Source organism: Cucurbita pepo, chromosome 5 (genome assembly GCF_057944985.1).
Source record: "Cucurbita pepo subsp. pepo isolate OVF chromosome 5, ASM5794498v1, whole genome shotgun sequence".
Taxonomy (NCBI): domain Eukaryota; kingdom Viridiplantae; phylum Streptophyta; class Magnoliopsida; order Cucurbitales; family Cucurbitaceae; genus Cucurbita; species Cucurbita pepo.
This window is the reverse complement of record NC_141802.1, coordinates 16,881,213-16,899,962: the sequence shown is the minus strand read 5'-3', so window position 1 is coordinate 16,899,962 and position 18,750 is coordinate 16,881,213. Positions and strand designations below refer to the sequence as shown.

The 18,750-nt window shown below is 37.3% G+C and overlaps 4 protein-coding genes across 7 annotated transcripts; 3 read left to right on the top strand and 1 right to left on the bottom strand.

Moving 5' to 3' along the window:
* Positions 1-297: 297 nt before the first annotated feature.
* On the top strand, positions 298-4,339 carry LOC111795124 (glucose-1-phosphate adenylyltransferase large subunit 1). The gene is made up of 15 exons (XM_087124258.1): positions 298-618; positions 786-1,004; positions 1,109-1,231; positions 1,713-1,883; positions 1,985-2,077; positions 2,163-2,246; positions 2,342-2,397; positions 2,499-2,592; positions 2,707-2,892; positions 3,020-3,100; positions 3,168-3,254; positions 3,330-3,434; positions 3,527-3,633; positions 3,714-3,774; positions 3,860-4,339. The coding sequence occupies exons 2-15, from the start codon at positions 792-794 to the stop codon at positions 3,959-3,961; spliced, it is 1,563 nt and encodes a 520-aa protein (XP_086980384.1). The 5' UTR covers positions 298-618; positions 786-791; the 3' UTR covers positions 3,962-4,339.
* Positions 4,340-5,210: 871 nt separating this feature from the next.
* LOC111795135 (SNF1-related protein kinase regulatory subunit gamma-1) lies at positions 5,211-7,464 on the top strand. Its single transcript, XM_023677393.2, has 7 exons — positions 5,211-5,360; positions 5,472-5,632; positions 5,702-5,815; positions 5,889-6,047; positions 6,417-6,499; positions 6,591-6,782; positions 6,939-7,464. Exons 1-7 carry the CDS (start codon positions 5,240-5,242, stop codon positions 7,333-7,335), a joined length of 1,227 nt encoding a protein of 408 aa, XP_023533161.2. The 5' UTR covers positions 5,211-5,239; the 3' UTR covers positions 7,336-7,464.
* An 86-nt stretch (positions 7,465-7,550) lies between these two features.
* On the bottom strand, positions 7,551-11,346 carry LOC111795134 (uncharacterized). Of its 4 annotated transcripts, none has more exons than XM_087123950.1 (4): positions 11,213-11,346; positions 9,310-10,714; positions 9,075-9,100; positions 7,551-8,677 (listed from the first exon to the last, which is right to left on the bottom strand). In XM_087123950.1, the coding sequence occupies exons 2-4, from the start codon at positions 10,682-10,684 to the stop codon at positions 7,922-7,924; spliced, it is 2,157 nt and encodes a 718-aa protein (XP_086980076.1). In that variant the 5' UTR covers positions 10,685-10,714; positions 11,213-11,346; the 3' UTR covers positions 7,551-7,921. The 4 variants fall into 4 exon arrangements, with proteins under 4 accessions (XP_086980076.1, XP_086980075.1, XP_086980077.1 ...); XM_087123949.1 differs by lacking the exon at positions 11,213-11,346 and adding an exon at positions 11,029-11,181; XM_087123951.1 differs by lacking the exon at positions 11,213-11,346 and adding an exon at positions 11,034-11,176.
* Positions 11,347-15,631: 4,285 nt separating this feature from the next.
* Positions 15,632-18,474, top strand: LOC111795133 (protein RER1A). Its single transcript, XM_023677391.2, has 4 exons — positions 15,632-15,773; positions 16,257-16,628; positions 17,847-18,027; positions 18,182-18,474. Exons 2-4 carry the CDS (start codon positions 16,279-16,281, stop codon positions 18,233-18,235), a joined length of 585 nt encoding a protein of 194 aa, XP_023533159.1. The 5' UTR covers positions 15,632-15,773; positions 16,257-16,278; the 3' UTR covers positions 18,236-18,474.
* Positions 18,475-18,750: the final 276 nt, after the last annotated feature.

Genomic DNA, 18,750 nt, shown 5'->3' with positions numbered 1-18,750 from the left:
TGGGTTGGTCGAGTTAGATTTAAAAAAATGTCAACTCGCGAGCAGACTCAAATTTCAGTTTTCTAAAGAATTTACCGAACTCAAACCGAAAAAATAATCTTAGATGGTTCGAGTCTGTCAGGTTATCGAGTCATTTGAATACTCTAATACTAACATGATTTCGAGACAGATAAATAATTCAACAAAAATAAAAATAATTATAATATTTCTCTCGCATATCTAATGGTGGCGTAGAGGTACGAAAAAGACTATATATATATATATATTCCCATAAATAAAAAAGAAAAAAGAAAAAAAAAAAAAGGGGTACAAGAGCAGCGCCAAATGTTCTTAAGTAATCCTTGTTTGCATGCGGCGTAGAAATCGGGGATGATGGTTAAAAATTGGGTGTTGGGGGAAATGCAAAGAAGGAAGAAGAAGAAGCCGTTGATCCATCGAGTTCATTTCCTTTTTTTAGTATAAAATCCTCCTGATTCACAGACCTCTTCTCACTCACATACATGCCCTTAATCCACCGCTTTCTTCGTAATCTCCCACGTTTTTCCCTTATTCTTGCCCCATTTCATTCCATCCCTCTGGCTTCTCCTCCTCCGATTGCTTCCCCTTTCAGTTTCTCAGGTGATTTCTTGCATTTTTTTCTTTTGTTTCTGTGATCTGTACGCTAAATGCTTGCTTTGATTTGGGGTTTTGCTTTATTGGGATTTGAATTTGATTGTATTTTGTGCCATTTCTGAGCGTTTGATTATTTGTATTTGGATTTGGATTTGGATTTTGTTTTTGTGTAGTGAGCTATGGATTCCTGCCTTTTGTCCTTCAAACCCAATTCCCATCTGTGTCTGAATCAGAATGGATTTTATGGGGAGAAAGTTAGAGGAAGTTTGGATAATAATGCTTTGTTGAATCGCTTAGCAAAGAGTTTGAAATCTGAGAATAAAGCTTTGAAGCTCACCTCTAATGGTGCTGCTTCTGTTGTTGCTACACTAAATATTACCAAGGAGGCTGCGGTGAGTTTAATAATTGTTATCTCTTGAAGTTTGATCAATACTCATCTTGATTTTGATTGATTCTTAACTGTTTGGATTGGATTGGATTGGATTGGATTTTGAAGAGCATTCAAGCTCCACCGTTTCATACAGTCAAAGTTAACCCCAAGAATGTTGCTTCGATCATATTGGGAGGAGGTGCTGGGACTCATCTGTTTCCCCTTACTAGAAGATTGGCCACACCTGCTGTAAGTTCTTACTAATGTTGGTGTGTTTCTTAGAACAAATGAAGTTATTTTTTTCTATCAAAATCATCGTGAGATCCCATGTCGATTGGAGAGAGGCACGAGTGCCTGTGAGGACCCTGCCTCCAAGGGGGTGGATTGTGAGATCCCACATTGGTTGGAGAGGAGAACGAGTGCCAGTGAAGACGCTGGCCCCCAAGGGAGTAGATTGTGAGATCCCCAGAGTGTCAGTAAGGACGCCGGACCCCCAAGGGTAGGGATCTTTGGTTGGAGAGGGGAACGAAACATTCTTTATAAAGGTGTGGAAACCTTTTCCTAATAGACGCCTTTTAAAATTATGAGGCTACGGCCCAAAGCAGACAATATTTGCTAGCTGTAGCTTTTGCCATTTTACCTGGTGTAATCATATAGTTCAAGTTATCTCGTTTATTAGACTAATCGGTTGGTTGAGTTATGCAATTTGATCGTCTACTCGTTTTTGTAGGTTCCAGTTGGAGGATGCTATAGGCTTATAGATATTCCAATGAGCAACTGCCTCAACAGTGGGATCAACAAAATTTTTGTGCTTACCCAGTTCAACTCTGCTTCGTTGAATCGTCATATTTCACGAACGTACTTCGGAAATGGTGTCAACTTTGGAGAAGGATTCGTGGAGGTATACTGATAAACTGTGAACTTAATGATAAAAAGAGGGAGCTAATCTTTTCCTAGCACGTCGATGATCGTTATGATCCTGAGCTTACTCTCGATATACAGGTTCTTGCAGCCACTCAAACACCGGGGAAATCCGGGATGTACTGGTTCCAAGGAACGGCAGATGCTGTGAGACAATTTATTTGGGTGTTCGAGGTACATAACAGAGTTATCTTCTTTTGTTCTGTCTGAACTTCTCTTTATCGATATCGTAAAGCTATTTGCGTATTAATTCTTGTAGGATGCCAAGAACAGAAATGTCGAAAACATTCTAATTTTGGCAGGGGATCACATGTACAGAATGGACTATATGGACTTTGTGCAGGTAACAACTTTATTTTTGAACGCTCGTGCTCATTAGTGATAATAGCTTCCGTTCTATATGTCGAAAATCATATCATATGCTACGATTGGACACAGAATCACGTGGATAGAAACGCTGATATTTCAATCTCATGCGCGCCTGTGGATGACAGGTCTTATCAACATACCTTTTTTTACCTTTTGATTCCTTTTTTACTTGGAATTTTAGAGCCCAACTCTCATACGTTATTTCATTTACTCCGCAACTTTGCAGCCGCGCATCGGACTATGGACTGGTGAAACTCGATAGTAGAGGTCGAATTATCCAGTTTTCGGAGAAGCCAAAGGGTGCCCATTTGAATGCAATGGTAAAATATTGAAGAACATATAGAATGGTTATAAACTATGAATCTAGCCATATATGGAAATGATCTTTCTTGGCTGAATAAGGCTCGTGCGTTTAACTGATCGGTTTTCTACAGCGAGTAGATACAACTTCATTAGGTTTGTCTCGGGAGGAAGCGTTGAAGTCACCTTACATTGCATCAATGGGCGTTTACGTTTTCAAAACGGACGTTTTGCTAAACCTTTTGAAGTGGAGATATCCTACATCTAACGACTTCGGCTCGGAAATCATTCCTGCAGCTGTAAAGGAGCACAACGTCCAAGTAAGAATCGAGTCCGACTGCTAGACATTAAAAGAACTTTTGAACCGACCGAGCTTTTTTATTTCGACTTCATTGATATATTCATATGTGAGTGTAACTTCTCTTTATTGCTTCCTTTTTCTCCAAGGCATTTGTATTTAGAGACTATTGGGAGGACATTGGAACAATCAGGACCTTCTATGAAGCAAACTTGGCCCTCACGGAAGAGGTAGCTTTCATTTACTGAATTTTTCACTTTAGTCGCCATTGATTGTCGATTTTTCACTTTTTTACAGTTTCCTAAGTTCGAATTTTACGACCCCAAGACGCCGTTCTATACATCGCCTCGATTTTTACCGCCAACCAAGATTGATAAATGTCAGGTATATCAATAAAACCAATCTGATTCTCAGCTCGTCTTAAGAACTCTGTTCTTAAGCTTCGACTGCGTTTTGCAGATTGTTGATGCCATAATCTCACATGGATGCTTTCTGAGAGAATGTAGTATCCAGCATTCGGTAATCGGTGAACGGTCAAGATTAGACTACGGTGTCGAACTTCAGGTGAAACAGAAAAAACCTGTAATGGTCTGACATGGCCGAGGTTAGACGAACACGAGAGTTTGTAACTCAGGTTGCTGTCTTCTTTCTTACAGGATACTATAATGATGGGTGCAGACAATTACCAAACTGAACTCGAAATTGCAGCTCTGCTAGCTGAGGGAAAAGTCCCTATTGGGATCGGACAAAACACGAAAATCAGGTAAGTCGTCGACTCGAACCTTGAAATACTGCACAACAAACATTTCAACAGTGTTCATGGCGGGCTTGGGTTTCCTGCAGGAACTGCATAATCGATAAGAACGTGAAGATTGGGAAAGACGTCGTCATCATGAACAAAGAAGTAAGCGCATCCAACCCGGTTCGACAAGCTGCATTCAATCCCAAAACCTCCAGGCATTCTTAATCTGTATCTTTGTCAATTTCAGGGCGTCGAAGAAGCAGATCGACCCGAACACGGATTCTATGTTCGGTCGGGAATCACCATTATAATGGAAAAGGCAACGATCAAGGACGGCACGGTCATATAAAGCGGTCTCGAGGTCTCAGTCTTGACATGTTTAGAGGGGAAGAACATGCTCTGTGAGAGCTGAAGAATGGCATTTGCAGCATTTAGGCTGAGAAGAAGAAGGATTATAGTGACAAAGATGAATTTATAGATAGGTTTGGAGCAAAGAAAGTTGCTTTTTAGTATAACATATAAGGGGAGATGTTAACTAGAGATTGTAAGTCTTTAGTGTAATTCTCTCTAAATAAGAGTGGCTACTACTACTCACCCAGATTCATAGATTATATTATGTACATACAAACTATCTTTATGTATTCTTCATAATTGTTGCCTTTTTTATCATTTCATTGATATTTGGTGACACTTTCATATTCAAATCAATATCAAAATTTTTGGTTAATGGCATGTCCATTCCTATCTTTGCTATATGTTTTGTATCATGTCGTGTTGAAAACACGACCTCTGGCATGACTATGGATTGGTCCTGCCTAAAGTGGGTGAGGCGAACAGTGAGTTAGTGAAAGAAGGGAAGGCTATGCACAAGGAGAGGAAGCTTAACAATTGGATATCTCAAACCCACTTGAGAAAGAGTTTCGGATATAGGAAAAGAGAGACAACATTAATGAGACTGATTTCGCTCTTTCACAAGACGGTTTGTGGGGGACGAGGACTAAATTAATAGAGACATCAAACACGAGTGTTGAGCTCATCGCACTATCTATGTCCACATTTTCAACGACTAAGCCAACAAATAGCCTTTCCAACAAAAAAAATATTAGGATCATGCACTCGTTTATAATCACGATCGTGTACCTATCCTAAGAGAATAGTTGTAATGTAAATTAGCTTGAAATACAAAAATGGGCCCAACAAGAAGAATGTCTGATAGAGTTACTCGATGTTGAATTGAGAATCGAACATTCTCGAACAATTATAAAAAAAAAATATATGGCTTAGCAAAGTGAAATGCTGATCTTTTAGGGGGAAAGTTTAATACTGCATACTTGCATAATGTGTCCCATTTTTTATTCTCTTTCTTTTCCTTTTTGGATGAATCTATTCTTTGTTGTCAGCAACTCGAACACCAACCTGTCGTTTTCACAGAAAAGGATTATGACACATGGCAGACAAAGATCCATTTCAGATCAACACGTGGCAGTCCAAGATCCATTTAAGATCGACACGTGGAGAAGAATATAGCCAATGCACACACTTCCTCTACCCCTGCAGTTAAAGATCTGGAGAACAACAACTAGAAACCAGAAGAAGAAGAAGAAGAAGACGCAACTGGATCAGAAAAATGGCGCAGCCTGAATCAAACCAATCCCAAAGCACCCCGGAGATCGATTCCGCCGCCGCTTTACAACAATATTTCGATCGCATCCCCGTCAGTTCCATCTCCGGCATCAAATCCGCCCTCGGTAACCCCATCTCCTTCACTATTTTCCTTCTGCACGCAACCTGTTTGTTTTAATGCCAATTCAGAAATTCCGCTCTCTGATCTGATCTAATCTGTTTCTTTCCACCACAAGTCTTGGAAGTGAAGACTGGGGACTGTGTTAAGGATGCAATAAGGGTTATGTTTAAGAAGAATGTGGATTGTGCTCTCATTGCCGATGTCACCAGTGAGGGATTTCCCGATCGGTTCATAGGCTTTGTTCATCTCTCAAGCTTGCTTCTATGGTGTATTCAGGTAGTTTAAATTTCATTGGTTGTCTTTAAGGGTTTTGATCTTGAATGGCTCAATGTTGAACTGGTTTAGGAGATTGGGAAGTTGGAGAATGAAATCAAATGCATTGAATCAGAGGAAACACAAGAGAATGTCAGTGGGATTCTGAGTTTTCTTGAGCAGAATCCACATATTGGCCAAACCAAGGTGTTTCTTTCTTGTTTGATTGTTGCATTCCATGGTTTGTCACTGTTTTGATGGGTTTTTGGGGTAATTTCAGGTGGGTGAGTTAGGGAAGACATTTTTGTGGGATCCTTATTTCCCTGTAGGGATGAGGGATACACTTTTCCATGTTCTGCTATTGCTTTCAAAGCATCGGTTGCGAGCTGTTCCTGTAGTTCAGCTCTGCAATTCTCACGTCGTTGGTTTCATTACACAGGTACTTTCTACTGCTTCATAAACCTTTGATATTGGTTCTGTAGCTTAGCAATCAGACTTAAGCCGGAGTTGGTCTCGTGGCTAGGTCTTTAACCGGTTCGGAAGAGAGAGATATCAATCAGGTTATATGGTTTAGGGGTGAGGGCTAGGAAGCAGCAGGCAAATCATAAGGTTTCAGCTAACTATGTAGCTAGACTTCTCTATTTAGAGTGAAGTTTAGAGGGTTAATGATAAGGAATCAACCCAAGGAAAAGCTCTATACCAAACGAAGTAAGATTCGGATTACCTTGTTGATCGAATATCTAAACGTAAGAACACTTGTTTTGTTTAAGCTTATCAAGTGTTTGAAATTGTTTGCATTCTATGACAGAATGCAGTAATTCATTTACTTCTGGAATCAAGTGGCTTGGAGTGGTTTGACAGCATAGTGGACAAAGTTATATCGAAGTTTCGGTATGGAACATCACATGAATAATAGAATGATCTATATGGAATTGAATAACATAATTGCTTCCTTTTCCTTTCTTGATCATTGTCAATTCAGGTTTCATGATGAAGAGCATGTTCTTCATGTCTATGGCGATCAAAACATTATGGAAGCCTTTCATTTACTATGGGAGAAACAAATGGGTGCAGTTGCTGTAACAGATAGAGAAAGTAAGAGCCTCATTGGCTGTTTGAGGAACAGCGACACATATCTTCTCTTGGAGAAGGAATATTTATTTCAGAATAGAAAGTAAGTTCATTTGAAGCCCTTGTTTGTTTTGATGATCTGAATAATTCCTCACATTCAAAATTTTGAAGACTGAACTTGTAATTTAAACAATAGCATATGGTAAGGATTTAAGCTTAGAGATGCCATTGCCAATGGATCGTAAGTGATGAATTGCAGGAGGCTAACAGTGAAGGAGTTCATGCATATGGAATCGAGTAAAGAACAAGCAGACTCTAACCCGACAGTCAAAGGGGGCCAGAGGGCACTTACCTTGTCGAGCGCTCGTCCTCTAGTTAAGTGCAGAGTTCCAAATATGCACACTCCAGTCACCATCAAGAGAGATGACACTCTGAAGCAAGTGATGAAAACTATGGCAGAAACAAATAGCAGTTTCAGCTTTCTTGTCAATAGTTCCCACCAAGCAACAGGGATACTCACCATGGGAGACGTTATAACTCAGTTTGCTCCGCCCTGTATGGATTCAACCATTCAAGGAGGTGGTTTTTTTGAATCTGCTCTGGAACATACTGGCTGTGAGGTTAGAAATGGGACCTTAATTTGTAACAAAAGCTGAGTTTAACCATCTGAGAAAAATAATGTACCAGAGAAGAGGTGGGGTTGTTCATCTGCATGGTTGCCATTACCTGATTGGTTAAGACTCCACAAATTTCCATCCTATATTGATATTGACAGCTTCGGATTACTGAATGTTGTTCCTCTAGCCACTTCAACCATATAATGGTTGTATGTTAGTTTTCTTCCTGGAAAAAGTGAGAAACGCTAAAATCATAGGCAAAAAGTGGTAGCATATATTGAGAAAGAACCACGCAGAATACAAATCATTCAAAACTATAGAACTGTATACAGGCTCGTTGCTCGTTTCTTTACTGTAAATGGGTGGATGCCTCACGTTTGCCTTCAGCCCTAGGAGGTACATCGTGAATAATCGAGCACAAAACCATATGAAGGAACCAACAGCAACCCTTCTCTTCTTCCATTCAGGCAGTGGTGGCAACTGTAACGAGCTTATCCAGAAGCTTAACTTAGCTCTCTAGCAGTTCAAACTACTTGGGTCTGAGTTGATGATGGCCAGGCAGTTCAATAGAAATAACTCCATTTCTAGATATCAATAGTGTCGAAACTTAAGCGACTCGGGGTTGTCAAATACCCTCGGTATTCCAGACCATTGAAGATCCTCTTCTGCTGAACTCACATGGCTGAAGCCCAGTCACTGTCTTGCCCATCAATGCCATAGCAGCTATACTGGGCATTGGCTTATTTAAAATTGGCCTAGAACATTGTGATTTGTGAACCACAGCAGTTTCAAGATTTCTTTCAGAAGATGTTGGTCTATTATGACATAATCTTCGAATCCAGGGACTGGAGAGTATCATTCCTCGATTTTTTAATCTCAAGTTGCTGCACAAGTCACTAGCTTTTACTATAGTTGCCGTTTGGCCAACTGCCAATTGCTCTTGTCCATGGAGTGGACCCCTAGAGCGATCAGAGCTGGTTGAGCTGCGTTTCATTTTATTGAAGAGCTGATTGGCTTTATCACAGGAAGAGTCTTCCTCCTTTTTCGTGCTCTTTGTGTCATGAACAGACTCTGAAGCGCATGGCCTAAGACGTTTAACCCACCCACTGTCTATCTCCCGTTTAGAAGAGTCTTCTGGAGGGGCAATGGAGTTCGAAAATCTTTGCTGCTCAGCATTTGAAAGGAGGTGTTCTGCGTCTAAAGTTTGTGTTTTAGAGGTACTTGACTCCCCGTTTTCCATCAGGCTTGTAGAAGTAGAGCGATTGGGTGGCCTTTCGTTTATATTAAGTAATCTTTTCGTCCGCAGCGGACCTCCAATTTGCTTTCTAACCGAACCAATTGCACTCACAGAGAGCAGTGGTGATTTTGAACTCCTCAACTCCTGCAAATCCCAGAGCCATTTTAGTTCAGTAAAAAACTTCGTAATAGTTGAAAATTCTCGGACCTAATCCTCCAATATCATCAATTCCAATGATAATTAAAATGTACAAGGCTTGATGAGCTAACCATCCATCCTGCATTTGTATTTTGATGAACATTCAAGCAAATAAAAGTTTCTATTGGACCAATCCATTTGGACGTTTGGGAATCATGAAAACCAGGTAATAGACTTATAAATTTATCATGGGAAGAAAGGGAGGGAAAACGGGGAGGAAACAAAGAACAGTATTGCGTAAGGCAGTAGGCTTATAATGGTTCGTGACCAACGGCATAAATTTGATTTGACACGCAAGGGAATGAACTTAACAGAGTGAAACCTCATATAGACTCCATCTTACCTTATCTGCTTCTGATGTATCCATGTCTGCAAGAGAAGGACAAACCCACAAGTTAGAAGGGAACACAAATGAACAAACAAATGATAAGAAATTCGTAATTGGAACTATGCAGACTAATGGGTACCGTAGATGATTCATTAGTGATCCAGTGAATCGATACTTTTACCTTTTCTTTGTTATTTCAAGCGTCAAGCAAAAATGGAAGAATCAAAGGATAGAAACTACAAAGACATACCCCTCGAATGGTTGTCTTGGTATGCATCCATGTCCATAATATCAGTCTCAGATGATGACTCGTTGCTCAAAGAAGTAGCACTCCTCATATTTCCAAGATCTTCATTTTCCTTATGATCGTCTCTGCCTAAATTGGTGGATGAACCAAGAAGTGCACATGCAGATTCTTCTTTGAGATTGGTAGATGCCACTTTAAACGCCTGACCTTCATACAAGTCAACATCAGTCTTTTTAGTGATCATTAAACGGTGAGTTGTCTGACAAAATTTTGGAGGACCCCTGAGCGCCTGTCCAACAGAGTCTACAGTGGTACATATTCTCATAGTTTCCACGTCGTGGACAGAAAATGGAAGCCTCTGCATTGAGTAACCTCCATGGTATAAGTATTCTGGTAAGGCAGTGTCTGAATGGTTGTCCTGACTTTGAAAGGGTAAGGCATTTGAACTATTTTTCCTAGTGTCACATTGTATGGGGTATGGATTTTGCTGGTCAAGATTGCTTGAAGAGGGATTATGCAGTAAAAACGTTCTCATGTGCTGCCTTGACAGTGCATTTGTAGCTTGCGTTGTATCCAAAAGTTGGTTGATTTTTGTCTCTTGAACAAAAAGAGTAGAGTAAGTATGGAAATTAGTATTCTCAACCTGCTTTTTGGATGCCAAACAGGAATTTGGTTCGTTGTTGATACTTTGTTCACATGTGGAGAATGGGAACAGATTACTCATTTCATAAGGTACAAAGTTGGAAGCTGATGCCACAGTCTCATCTCCAACAAATGGTGAAACAGTTGGGGCATTGTTGTTAGGGAACTTACTGGGATCCCCATGTTGGTGTGTGTCTTTGGACTTTATCTGTTCCTTCTTGGGCTTACCTCTTTCAGGAACTACTGCAAGCAGCGATGGCCACTGACTCCCCTTTCCATCCATGGACGAAGTTTTGCGGTCAGATTCAGAACCGGTATGAAATTTCAAAGCTCCACCTCGACTAGCCGTAGCCTGTTCAATCTTCAGAGCCAATTTACCCCCTCTATGCTGAGAATCATTGATCATAGGAAAGGGCTCAGAATCTAACCTTTCTTTCCTGCACTTCTTAGATCTCCCAGTCATATTGTTGGTATTATCTGCACGTACTCCTGCTACTTCTCCAGACCCAATGTCATGATTTGCAGTGACAGTAGTTGCCATTGGACCTTCAAGCAAAGGGCGCTTCTTAGTTTGAGAACTCTCCTCACCAGACTCTCCGCTGGTCGATAAATTATTGCAGGCTCCATTTGCTGATTTGCAGCCTGGACGTGACCAATGAGCCAACCAAACTGAATGGTAGGGCCGCATTGACGTTCCCTTCCCTTCTTGGTATGACTTCATGATATGATCAGACATGGTAACAGGACAATCCCTCACTGCTAGCACCTGAAATTCAGAATAACTATTATTATTCCACACAGAGAAGTAAAATCAAATCAACCAAAAACCCTAGATGAGGAGAAGTCAGAGGTTTACAACATACTTCGAATTCAGCCCAACCAGAAGTTCATTAAATTCAGCCAGTAGAAAAAAAAAAAAAACAATACGAAACTCAAGAATCTCAGAACAATTCAATCATCCAACGATACTTTGGAAAACTACAACCAAAATACTCCACGAAACCTACGAGCAACAGACCTACATACATGTTACTATGCAGATTTACATTCATCATTGGAAGTGAAGAAAAGATTACATACGCAACTTGGAAAGTCGAACCGAACTAAAAGGAAAAAAGAGATACAGAGAGAGAAATTCTCCAGGAAGCAACAGCGCAGCCGACAGCGGTCCAGAGGTCCAGAGGTCCAGAGAGAGAGGAGAGGAGATTCGAGCCACAGATCGAGAGAGAAGATTGATTATAAAGACGAAACAGAGAGTACGTACCGATTCAAGAGAGAAGGAGAGAGAGGTTGAAATTAATGGAAGAGGGAGAATTGGAAAGAGCAACCATGGATGAACACAGAAAATTGGAGGTGACGGGAAATCGAAGATAGTGAAAGCCAAGAGAAGAATCTGCAGACGACTTTCTTTTTTCCTTTTTCTTTTTTTCTTTTTTAATAAAAAATATTTGCGTTAATTAGCTAGAGCCACATGGTGGATAGACGAAGCCGCGCTACAGCGTGGGCCCCACTTATCCTGCACTTTTCCAATTTGTCACTACTTTTTCTTTTTCTATTTTTTTTAATGGAAATACTCCTTTTTTATTTTCCACGTCATTTTCACAAAGAAAAATAAATTGATATATTTTGATCCAATCTTTTAATTTAGATTTTTAATTAATATCTATTTTGTTAAATTTTATTAGCCTCAATTTCAATATATATTTTTAAATTTTGTCTAAAATAAATTTAATTTTTTTTTAATTTCTTAAGTAATTAATATATTAATTACTCGAGAAATTAAAAAAAAAAAATTAGGAAACCTTAGGCCTGAGGTGAGGGAGGGTTGAATGAATAAATATCTAAGAGTAGACAAAATATCTTTGCCACGTGTGATTGCATCCAAGATTCACGACTTTTTTTAAATGCCATTTGTAGGTTTAAATACCGGCAACAATAATTTTCAATTTATTCCTTTTCATAATTTAATTTTTACTTTTATTTTAATATCTTTTTAGTATCTATTTTTAAATTCTTTTCTTAAAAAATTAATTTTTCGTCAAATTACAATGACATACAATGAGATGATGGGTGGGGTGTACGAAGCCCAGTGAACGAATTCATCATCGTATGATTGACCGACGATTAGTAGCGATTCTGACTTCATGAACACATGTTTTTGAAGTTAGCTCACTCTCGCAGATCACGACCTTTTGTCCTGACCATTGTAGCACATGTGTCACCTAAAGCATGTTAAAGTGACAACCTCGTACTATTGTAAAGATTTGTGATTTCTAACGTACTATTATCGTCCTTATCCTTAATTTTTTATTTTTTTGGAAATCTTTATTTTTTATTTGGTTAATAAAATATTAAAAAATAGTCGTGAGATAAACAAACTCCAATATTGGAGGGGTAGGCCAAAGGGAGTGGAGCCAAGGCGGCAAGAGTTGTCGGTCCACAGCGGAGCTCAAAAATCTGTACGAAAAACCCAAACCGGACCCCGGCTCGGCTACGTACGCTGAGCCATCCCAGCCGGGTACGAACTGCCACCTGTCCATTCCAAAAGACTGGACCCACAACAATTATTCTCAACAGTTTTTCTAAAAGTTACCGCTAGTTAATTAATGTAAAAAGAATATAAAATATTTTTTCTTTTTTTTGTTAATTGGATAAAAATTAGACTTGTATTTATTTATTTTTATCATAATTTAATAATATTTTAAAAACATGTTTCATAATATATTTATAAATTATAAAATTAGTTCTATTTACCGTAATTTATGAATATTTTATTGTTATAAATTTTGTGTAATTAATTAAATTTGTATAAAGAAGTTATTTGTTTTGGGCTAGCCCAAAACGCCCCTTAATCAAGGCTCACGAGGCTCACAATACTTTTGGGCTAAGTTTAGAGCATGACACAGATCTCTACGATAGTATGATATTGTCCACTTTGAGCATAAACTGTTTTGCTTTGGGCTTCGTCTCACACCAATGGAGATAGTATTATTTTATTATAAACCAATGATTCTTCCCTAAATTAGTCGAGGTGAGACTTTCATCCAACAGAATTGTTCGAATGACTTGAGAATCCAATTAGTCCGGACTACCTAATCCAAACCATAAATTTAGGTCAATTATAGGTTTTTTTTTTTTTTTTTTTTTTTTGTCGGAACTTTTAAGATTATTATGAAAATTAATAATATTTAACGTTTGTAACAATTGTTAGTAGTGCACGGTAAAATTTTAGCTATTAATGTAACATGTATTGTCGAGAACAGAAGTTGGTTGTCTTGGTTGTAAACTATATTTAGGTTGTTCGAGTCATCAACCCAATTAACTCAAATTTTACACGTTTATGAATTACCAAAAAATACATAAAAAGATAAAAGGTCAAAACGCCAACATTTGGATGCAACTCAACCAAATGTAAGGGTAAAAGTGTCCATTATATTTAATGTCCCATTATTGTTATGTAAATATATAGATATAATTCATTTAATGCAGAAAGTATTACGTGACAAAGGTGAGATATTTGATGGGCAAATGCATCTGCCACGTGTCATGATGTAGTGAGACCACGCACCATGCTCAGGGACCTAAGGGGCGGAATCGTGGCTGAGATTCATCCACGTCATTCAATTAAGTCTCTTTCAACAAGTGATTATTGGCTTAAGCATAATTTAATGATTTTCCATAATTGAGAGTCTTAAAATTCAGTCTCATCTAAGGTAATAATACAACCGGCAGTTGCCTGTCATTTTCTCTCTTTTTTTTCTTTTTTTTTTTTTTTAATTACAAAATTTAAAATTTATTTCTCGACACGTACCGTGACGAATTATGATTTTGACCACTTGATTTGTTATTTTCATTACGTACACAAAGATTATCTCTTTAAATAGTTACTTGTACCAATTCGAATGAATGTCATTTCTTCTCGAGACAATATGCAACTAAATGAAATGTTACTGGTCGACCATTAAAAAGATTAGGTTGAAGATGCTTTTGACCGTAGAAATCAAATCAAAAGAAGATATGCTTTAACACAAAATAAACTTTATCTTGTTCGACTCATCTCGATGTGAAGTTATTATGAACGGTCAATTTTTGTTCCATAAAATATCAAATTACTATAGTGATGTCTTATCTGAACAAAAAAATAAAAATCCACTTAAACAATTTTTTAGTATTAATATTTAATATATATATATATATATATATATAATTCTACGCGGACAATCTGATCCTCACAAAAATAGATAAGAAATTTCGTAGGGATCGAAATGGGAAACAGATGGGAACAGGGAAGTAGAATCGGGACAGAGAAGGCTTCTCCGTCCTCGTCTTGCCCGTGGACGTCTCTAGATAGCCCACATGAACCCTAATTTTGACTTTTTTGTTGTCATTTGACACGATCGATTTTGTTGAAACAACAAAGAAATCCTCGCTATGTAATGATGACAAAACTTTATTGGTTTCGCTTCGTTTTTTTATTTTTTTTTTGCTATTTTTTTATTTATTTTTGTGATTTCTTATTATTATTATTATTTTCTATAGGTTAATATATGTACTTAAAATTTAATTTTACTACAAAATTAGTTGATTTTGTTTGGGTCGAGATGACGATAAGATTTTTGGGTTTATTTATTCAAAATTTCCACGGTTAAAATCTCCGTGAACAAGCTATGACTTGAGCTGGTTCTTATCTAATTGATTCCTCGTGATGTTCATGAGTTTCAGACTTAAATTTTCTTCGCCTAAATTCTCTTTATAGAACCAATGATTTAGGGTTAATTTTGTTCTATTCGATTTGTCTTAACCGTGACTCGTGAACTGTGGAAGGAATTGGAGTGATTTGTGAAGAAAGCTTATCATCAAAGTTGAAGAAAATAGAAACCGAAAGAAAATTGAAGGAAAAGATCCGTTAACCGCTCAACTCGACCCACTCGAAACAAACCTTCACATTTGTAACTACGTTTGATTCCGTGAATATTTTTAAAATTAATTGATTCTTGAATATTTAAAAAAAATTAAAATTAATTCATACCGTAAATATAAATATTTTTCATAAATTAAAAAAAAAAATCTAACGCAAGGCCCAAAATAGATAATAATAAGCCCAATAAGGTTTAAATGGGCCTAACCCGTTTTGGCGATAAAATATGGCAAATTCCTCAGCATGTTATTCTTACCTGCCCTCGTCGAATTTTAAAATCACAGACCAATTGCCTTCCGTTCGTTAACGAGATCGGGGACAGTTTTAAATGTTTATAATCATAACTTAATTTTATATATTTTTTCATTAATGTTTTTTAGTTATTGAATTTTATTTTAAAAAATTATTTTAATTATTATAATATTGAAAATTTGGGAACAATTAATTAATTTAAATAATTTAAATTAGTTAATAAAAAATTACATAAATGACTATAAACATTAAAAATGAAAGTGGAAGACAAATATGCAAAACAAATTAAAATTAAAATAAAAAAACAAATAAAAATATTACACAAAAAAAATTAATACCTAATTTATCTATTATCTTTCCCTCGTAAATAATATTATAATATTAATATAGTGAAAATTATAAAATTTTGAAATATAAAAAATAAATAAAAACTATATTAAAAATTATGTAATTTTTAAATTTATTTTTTTAATGGTTAACTAATTTATTTATTGTATGAGTCTGGCGCTCTTCTCATCAATGAAACAAAGAACAATATAAATATTAATATTGAAAAATCAAAGTCCCACGAGACTCGCAGATCTGCTCTTTCTTCGCCTCCTTACATCCGAATCTCCATTTTTCGTGCTCCTTGAGCTTCAAATCTTACTCCAAGGTTAGACCCTCGTTGTTCGATTTCCATTTATCTTCTTCTTTCCCTGTTCTTCAATGTTGATTTTCTGATTTGGGTTTTTTTTTTAAGATTTGTAATCTTGCCTTTGTTCGAGGATGAATTTGACTTTCTTAGCTTTTCTAGATGTTTTTCCGTTTCTTCTCTTGTTTATCTTGCTTTGCATTTGAGGTATACTGTTTTTTTTTTTTTTTTTTTCTCTAAATTTCTTTTGATTGTTGATTTCTAGGGCGTGTTCATTTCGGATCTAATTGTGTGGAACCCTAATGGTATCTGTTGCTTTGTCTTTTAATTAATTGGTGGAAGCCCTTTGAAGGTTGTTTTTTGCTTATAGGATCTCGAATGTAAAATGTATTGGGGTTATTTTCCCGTCATTTTCTAGAGCTAATTAACTTTCAACATGCACATTTTTGTGGATTTTATACCAAAAGTTCAAGGAGTTGAATAATTTGTATGGGTCATATGCAGATATTGAAGGTTTTAATACTCAATGGACGGTATAGGAGGTGAAACTGCCTCAGCGGCAGCACCATTGAGTCAGTGGCAACATGATATTTCAAGGCTTTATCAATATTATCTGGATAAGACTACCCCACATGCTGTCTACAGATGGATTGGAACCCTTTTTGTAGTGGCAATTTATGCTTTGAGGGTCTACTATATTCAAGGGTTCTACATTGTTTCATATGGTTTGGGTATCTATATACTCAATTTGTTGATTGGATTTTTGTCGCCCTTGGTTGACCCGGAGATGGAAGTTTCGGATGGACCTTTGCTGCCAACTAAAGGTTCAGATGAATTCAAGCCGTTCATTCGCCGACTTCCAGAGTTTAAATTTTGGTAACTAAGGAACTTTGATCATGAGCTTTTGCATCATTTACCTGTTTGTATTTGGTTGGTAAACTTTGAAGCTTGCTTTTATGGTTTCGTCGTTACAAATCCGATTTTCAGTATTTTGTATATCTATTGTGTCTAGTCTGGGACTGAAAACTTTTCTAATATTGGTTCCTTTGGTCAGGAAATGACACAGTGAGGTGTGCATTATTTGGTTTTCTGGTGAAAAAATCTGTGTGCATTTAGTAATCTTTGTTGATCGGCTTTGCTCTTTATGCATGTGGAATGCTTGACATCCCGACACGGTCATGCTTCTTTTTCTGGCACCGTCCTACAGCTTACTTACATAGTTCATAGCCCAAGAATTAGGATGTAATGGAACAGGAAAATGCATTTTCCTTTGGGCTTAGTAATTTAAACTAGACAGGGAAGATACGGTTATCGTTTAGAAAAAGTTTGCCTACATATTTGTTGGTTCTCATTTAAAATTTGATGGTTTTTGAAGAACCTAGTCTCCTTGGGCCATTTTAACTCTTATCCCTTTTCTCTATTTAGTTTCTGTTCCGTTTGTTTTCTTTCTACATGCTTTCTCTCTGGATAAGGCTCCCAAACATTATAGACGTCACTCAGGACGACAATGGCTCTAGTTTTAACCTCTTTAATGGGTAATGCTCTCAAATATTGTGTAGGGGCTTTGTGAAGTAGACATATGAGATAATTGCTACTCCAGGAAAGGCCCTAATAAGCATCTCAAGTTTACCCTGTAACAGAAAGACCTCCCTTGATCCTTGGAGCTTTCTCCCTCTCATTATGAATTTATTTGGAAGAGCTCTAGCAACCCTTTCAGATCATGCAAGGGTGTGACACTTGGGTTACTAATTTTGCCAATTTCTTATTTGTGAAACTTTGCTACGGACTTTAGAAATGTTTATTTTTGCCTCGTGGTTGATTCATGGATACTGTTTCTGCAGAATTTTACTCGAGTGTTTATGCAGCTCTTTTTCTCTTATATTTCGATTCTTCATTCTGGTCTAGTTATAGGTGTGGAGACGATTGAAAAGGATTTTCGTTCTAATAGCTTAGCACACTCTTTGTTATTACTTTCGAATTTTTGGATTCTATGGTGTTGTATTTCTTGTCCACCCCCATGACACCATCCCTTTTGGAAGTTAATAAGTTTTGTTTTTGTTCATTTCTCATATAAATGAAAATTTGTGTTTGTAGGTACTCTTTTACAAAGGCCTTTTGCATTGCCTTCGTAATGACCTTCTTTTCCATATTCGACGTGCCCGTCTTCTGGCCTATCTTACTTTGTTACTGGATTGTCCTTTTTGTGCTGACAATGAGGCGTCAGATTTCACATATGATCAAATACAAATACATTCCATTTAGTCTTGGAAAGCAGGTGACTCACGAATTACTTCTTATACATACCGTTTACGTTTCTCCGACCTTATAATGCCGTGATTTACGAATGTAGTTAGAGTTGTTAGTCTTGCTTTTGACATGTCTTCTGTCAAGGAAACAAATATTCATACAAAACATTTGATAATTTACAGAAGTACGGTGGGAAGAAACCTTCTGCAGGTAGCAGTATCTCCAACAACGATTGATTCATGGCTCCCTATTATTTACAGCAATTAGTACAAGTACTGAAGGGAGGAAGAAATTAGAGATTTGGATATTCATAGTAGCAGCAAATTTTTTCATTGAAGTTACTTGTAGTTAAGTTTGCATATGGATTTAAATCATTGATGATATGATGCACAACACATGGCTATGCCAAATCCTTTATGATAACTGAAGAACTGCTGTTGTAGAAATTCCCAGTTTAATACCGGTTCGTTCGTTCGTTCGTTCTTCGCAGGATGCCATTTGAAATTTTCGTTTCCTGTTTTCGATTCCCCCTCCCACCCCTTTTTTTGCCCTGCTGTGGAAAATTTAAGCTGATTGTTGCAGTGTTCTTGTAGAATTCCCCAATCATATGTGGGTGGGAACTTTGTGTGATTATATTGATAATGATGTTGTTGAGAGTATTCATTCTGTATGAACAGTCATGACTGAAGGTGAAGGCATAAAAAAAAAAAAGGTAACAAAATTCTTTAGAATTGTCTTCTCTTTGTAGATA